This window comes from Diaphorina citri, unplaced genomic scaffold (assembly GCF_000475195.1).
Source record: "Diaphorina citri unplaced genomic scaffold, Diaci psyllid genome assembly version 1.1 scaffold678, whole genome shotgun sequence".
NCBI lineage: Eukaryota > Metazoa > Arthropoda > Insecta > Hemiptera > Psyllidae > Diaphorina > Diaphorina citri.
The window spans coordinates 107,161-113,164 of NW_007378111.1; the positions used below are offsets into that span (position 1 = coordinate 107,161).

A 6,004-nucleotide genomic window follows, 5' to 3' on the forward strand; every position below is an offset into this window, starting at 1 on the left:
ATATGTGTGGACACAGCTTTATAAATGAGTACGTCTACTATGTGTGGACACAGCATTAAGGAGCGCGATAGCACTCCGCCGCGCCAAGTCAAGAAAGTTTGACCGCGCTACTAGAGATATTATAAATACGTCTACTATGTGTGGACACAGCATTATAAATACGTCTACTATGTGTGGACACAGCATTATAAATACGTCTACTATGTGTGGACACAGCATTATAAATAGGTCTACTATGTGTGGACACAGCATTATAAATAGGTCTACTATGTGTGGACACAGCATTATAAATAGGTCTACTATGTGTGGACACAGCATTATAAATAGGTCTACTATGTGTGGACACAGCATTATAAATAGGTTTACTATGTGTGGACACAGCATTATAAATACGTCTACTATGTGTGAACACAGCATTATAAATAGGTCTACTATGTGTGGACACAGCGGTACTTGTTTGTTTTAAATTGTTGCCTTGATGGACCTGTGTTTTTATCTCTGGAGTTACGCCACATTGATGCAGGTCGCAGGATCTCCAATTCTCCACATACCTACCTATGTCTCTCCTGTTCTGGTCTTCTCCAGGTTTTGTCCAAGCTCTTGACTAGAGCATTTTTACTTCTGAACTAGAGTACTAGAGACTAGAGACTTTTAAATACCTTACGACAATATAACTAAGATAACAACAAACCGGTCCTTATCCATAGAGTTTGAAAGCGACTAACGAATCTCTTTAATATGTAGTTTAATCGACCAAGATTTTCTATTTTGTGGCCACATTTCTCAAAATAGGTCTGGTAATCCTAATTTATTAAGACTCCATTGAGATTTGAATCTGCGAGCTCATCATTAATTTGAGCCCTTGACCACCAATGAAATTCTCAAGCACAGACCTAGGTAATACCCAACAAAAATCCGTCTATTATAGACCTTCAATAATAATTTCGTCTAAGCTGTCTGCGTGAAAAGGTAGATAGGAAAAGGTGGTCTGTGTTGTCTGTACAGTAATTAAGACTTTAATAGCTTCATTCGGTCGTTAATGATTATTTCTGTGGGACACATATTTCGTCCCCCTCCCAACGCAAGGTCTAAACCCAAGTCTACAATACAGGGTGTATCACAAAGCTATGTCAAGGAGCCAGGTCGGGGTACCTGAAAAAAAAAGACAAAATGACGGATTTCTCGGTTATTCTGGGGATTTTGAAAAAATGTCCAGGGAACTTTTTGTAGCCCTTGGCCTGTAAGACAAAATGACGGATTTCTCGGTTATTCTGGGGATTTTGAAAAAATGTCCAGGGAACTTTTTGTAGCCCTTGGCCTGTACTATTCGCCATTTTCGGCCTAACATAGCTTTGTGAAACACACTGTATAGTCATTCGAGGTTCATTGTACCTAATCTCTTAATTGCTGTCCAAGCGGAAAGGATGCGAGTAAAAGGACTATGCGTACCCTCTCGGGCACACCTTAAATGATTTATTCGTCGTTACCTGAAATGAAGTCCCTTTTTTCCGCCACAAAGGAAAAAAGGCTAGCGACCCCCATTTTCTCGTGTCTCGTACAATGGACACAGTGGTAAGGTCATTAATGTTCGAAAGCTGCATGCACACGAGTCAAACAACTTGTGAAAAGAGTTAAGTAACTTGCAATTGGCATGTCAGGTAAGTTGTATTTTCCTTTTGGAAACGAAATCGATTCCGATGGTGCGCCATCTTGGATTTCCTATGATGGTTTAGTACAGACGCCATTTTAGTTTCCAAAAGGGAACGGGTTCCGTTTCCGAAAGGGGAATACTCCTCTGGTTGTCCCTTACACTTTCCCAATCATACCTGCAAGTTACTGACACAATTACTTGAATCCGGTGAGTAACTTACGTGCAAGTAACTTTTATGCAAGTTGCAAAGTAATTTTTATGCAAGTTGCAAAGTAACTTTTATGCAAGTTGCAAAGTAACTTTTATGCAAGTTGCAAAGTAACTTGTCTGCAAGTTGCAAGTAACTTACGTGTAAGTTCCTGGATCGGCCTCTTCCACGCCCGTGTGCGCGAGGCTTAACATTCAGCGCTTACTGAAAGAGAAGGTAGAGAACGAAGTTAGCTTGTCTGCAAGTTGCAAGTAACCTACGTGCAAGTTCCTGGATCGGCCTCTTCCACGCCCGTGTGCGCGAGGCTTAACATTCAGCGCTTTCTGAAAGAGAAGGTAGAGAACACAAAGGAGAAAGAAGTCAGGCAATGCAAAAGGAAACAAAGAAGAAGGGATGAAACAAAAGTCATGAAACGGAAAAGAAACATACATTTCGTGTTCCCAAATCTTTTGTCTGGATAACAGAGTTGGAACTTTGGGGAGAATTATTTACCTCCTTGAAAGGATCCATTAGCGGTAAACTAATAACAGTAGGGAGTTTGTACTCGTACTGTTTGTAGGGGTCTATTTGCCAGCATGTCCATTTCATTTTGAAGGAGTGTTGTGTAAATACTCAAAAAAAAAAACTCTATTTGGGGCATGGGGCATGGTAGGTTAGTGACTTTTCGAAGACGATTTTCAAAGAAAAAAAAATCAAGGGCTAATGACATGCGAAGTCAATGGCCCTTAAGTTTTAATAAAAAGGTAAAAAATCATGTTGGTCTTTTCAAAAAAGAAAAAAAATTCAAGGGCTAATGACATGCGAAGTCTATGGCCCTTAAGTTTTAATAAAAAGGTAAAAATTCAAGTTGGTCTTTTCAAAATGAACTCAAGTAGGGAGGCAGTAAAAAAAAGTATTTTACGAGTTGGGGATGGAGGCTTATTGAACAGAGGAACCATTAATGCCAATTAAATATTGAAAAAGCATACGTATTATACGTAAAGGTTATTTTATTACAGGCAGTTTTGGGGGGGATTGGTAAAATTGATATCGCTTCAAAGTTCAGCATACTTTTCAGCCTCCAAAAGTAAAGTAGATAGCCTAGTTAGCTTGGTTGGTAGCTGTCTGCCTTGTAAGCGCTAGGTCGCGGGTTGGATTCCCTCCCGGGGCGGATTTTATCCTGAACGGATAAAGTTCGTTCTCGGAACGGCTGGCTTTCTCTTATCCTGTCTTCTTTCTCTCTTTGATTTCGGGAGGATAAGACCTTAGCAGTTACAGTTCCCTCTATCAAACATCTTCAAACACGAAAAAGGATCTTGTTGTGTACAGGGTGTCTCAAGATCAGAACAGACTGGTGAACCATATCTTGTATAGCCCCACATGAGCATGATGTATCGTAGGGTTAAGATATTAAATTTGGTAAATATAGGTACATTAAGGCAATCCTTTCCCTATCTTCCCCAAAAATAGATTAACAACTCCACTTGAAATGGCAATGTCCAACTTCAATAATATGTACAACAACTTGGACATTAGCATGAATCTGAGAATGATGTATCGTAGGGATAAGATATTAAATTTGATAAATATACATAGGTACATGACAATCCTTTCCCTATCTTCAGGCTCTCCAGAACAACCCCCCTCTCATGTTCAGCGAGAACACTTCCCTCATTTCCTACAAGCTGGATCCCTTAGTTACAGTTCCCTCTGTCAAATATCTTCAAACAAGAAAAAAAAAGGATCTTGTTGTGTACAGGGTGTCTCAAGATCAGAACAGACTGGTGAACCATGTCTTGTATAGCCCCACATGAGAATGATAAGATCGATAGCTAATCCGATCCCTAAATCCAGTTGGAATTACAGGGTAAAACCTTGAAGTCTTTTTCACCCCCCTGTACAAAGTTTTGCAGCGTTTTCTTGACTTGGGCTCAACATAAATTAGACTTTATAGCGTTTAAATTTTTCACACACACTTTATCCCAGTCATTCGGACGCCTTAAGGAGTTATCTGGACGCCTTAGAACCTTGAGTTAAAATGAATGATGATAATTCTTCCGACGTAAACACCCCCCGGCAATGACTAAAAGGATGTTTGTCCATTCTATATTCTTGAAGTTGAACTAGGTCATTGAACTAATTTTTGGAAAGTGTGAGGTACGAGAGGAGATGATCTCTTTCCGGTAATTTTATAAAGCAAACTATAAAATAATAATAAAAAAATCTGTTGTGAACATCACACGACTTTTCTTCCCTACTTAATTTTTTAGGGTATCTCTAACTGTTTAATCCTAAAATGCGGTCGAAATAGCGCTAACTGAAAGAAAAAAAAAAAAAAAACCGATGTCAATGAAAATCACTTGTTTGATATCTCTTACCGTTTAGTCTGTAGAGCCGAAAACCGCCAAAAAGGAGCCACTTGATACCCACACAAAAGTTGTGAAGAAGCTCTCTGCTTTACCGCAAATAATTTATTTTTCATGAGCTGATTTGATAGAATATGTTATGGTGTTTTCCAATGTTCGGAGTTGACTATAAGGTCATGTTTGTTCCCTTGATGATGATGATGATGATGATTAGATAATATAGAATCTACATATTATCTACTTTTAGGACAGCGACAAGGTTTATCCTATCTTCTTCGGAACTCTCGCATGCGGATCTCTACATTTGCTGCTCTCACGAATGACGTCATTCGATCCTTGAGAACCAGAAACCCCTATCCTACCTTCATTGTCCTGGTGGGAGAACAGACGAAACTACAGCAGGTGTTTCTACCCACGGTAAGTACTGACCTTCGGCCCTAGCCTAGTCCCGACCCAAGAGAAAATAAATAAACAAACCATAATGAATAGAAGCGTCCTCAACGGAGCCTTGGCCATAGCTCCGACCACAGTAACGATCCTGGCGGAAAATCAAGAAATTGAGCCTAGTAATTTTTATTATTAATATTATTTTTTTAAAGAGTTTTAAAGGAGTAATAATACAAGCTATCATAAAGGTACAACATCAATTTCACTTTTAGTTAGCTATACGCATACCACCTCACACTTGGAAGTATACCCGAACTGACATTCAAACTTCAATCACTGAGCGAAAAAAAGAAAAATAATAAATTAATCCTATTTGTCCTCCAGTTTTTCAAGAGCAATCCTAATAGATTCAATTAGACAGTAAAATAGATGTCCATTCATTCGACAAAGTCAGTTAGCTATACGCATACAACCTCACACTTTGTACCCGAATTGACATTCAAACTTCAATCACTGAGCGAAAAAGAAAAATAATAAATGAATCCTATTTGTCCTCCAGTTTTTCAAGAGCAATCCTAATAGATTCAATTAGACAGTAAAATAGATGTCCATTCATTCGACAAAGTCATACATTATCCCATCAGGATAAAATCCGCCCCGGGCGGGAATCGAACCCGCGGCCTAGCGCTTACAAGGGAGACGCACTACCAACTAAGCTAACTAGGCTGGCTCGTACCTACTGTTTGTAGGGGTCTATTTGCCAGCATATCCATTTTCATTTTGAAGGAGTGTTGTGTAAATACTCAAAAAAAACTCTATTTGGGGCATGGGGCATGGTAGGTTAGTGACTTTTCGGCGACGATTTTCAAAGAAAAAAATTCAAGGGCTAATGACATGCGAAGTCAATGGCCCTTAAGTTTTAATAAAAAGGTAAAAAATCAAGTTGGTCTTTTCAAAATGAACTCAAGTAGGGAGGCAGTAAAAAAAAGTATTTTACGAGCTGGGGATGGAGGCTTATTGAACAGAGGAATTATTAGTGCCAATTAAATATTGAAAAAGCATACGTATTATACGTAAAGGTTACTTTATTACAGGCAGTTTTGGGGGGGGGGGGGGGTTGGGGGGGGGGGGATTGGTAATATTGATATCGTTGTGTACAGGGTGTCTCAAGATCAGAAAAGACTGGTGAACCATGTCTTGTATAGCCCCACATGAGCATGATGTATTGTAGAGTTAAGATATTAAATTTGGTAAATATAGGTACACTAAGGCAATCCTTTCCCTATCTTCAGGCTCTCCAGAACAACCCCCCTCTCATGTTCAGCGAGAACACTTCCCTCATTTCCTACAAGCTGGATCTGTTTTGAGGTCCCTAGAGCCTAAATCCAAAGTTTCAGCCATTGGTCCGTGTGT

The 6,004-nt window shown here is 39.4% G+C and overlaps 1 protein-coding gene across 1 annotated transcript in view; it reads left to right on the forward strand.

Annotated features, from left to right (window-relative positions):
- The first annotated feature begins 4,492 nt into the window (after positions 1-4,492).
- The window catches only part of LOC113468221 (ionotropic receptor 25a), a 21,983-nt gene continuing 20,471 nt past the window's right edge, over positions 4,493-6,004 (forward strand). The window contains exon 1 of the mRNA XM_026824988.1: positions 4,493-4,621. Within this exon, the coding sequence (XP_026680789.1) occupies positions 4,493-4,621 (129 nt within the window). The remainder of the gene's footprint in view (positions 4,622-6,004) is intronic.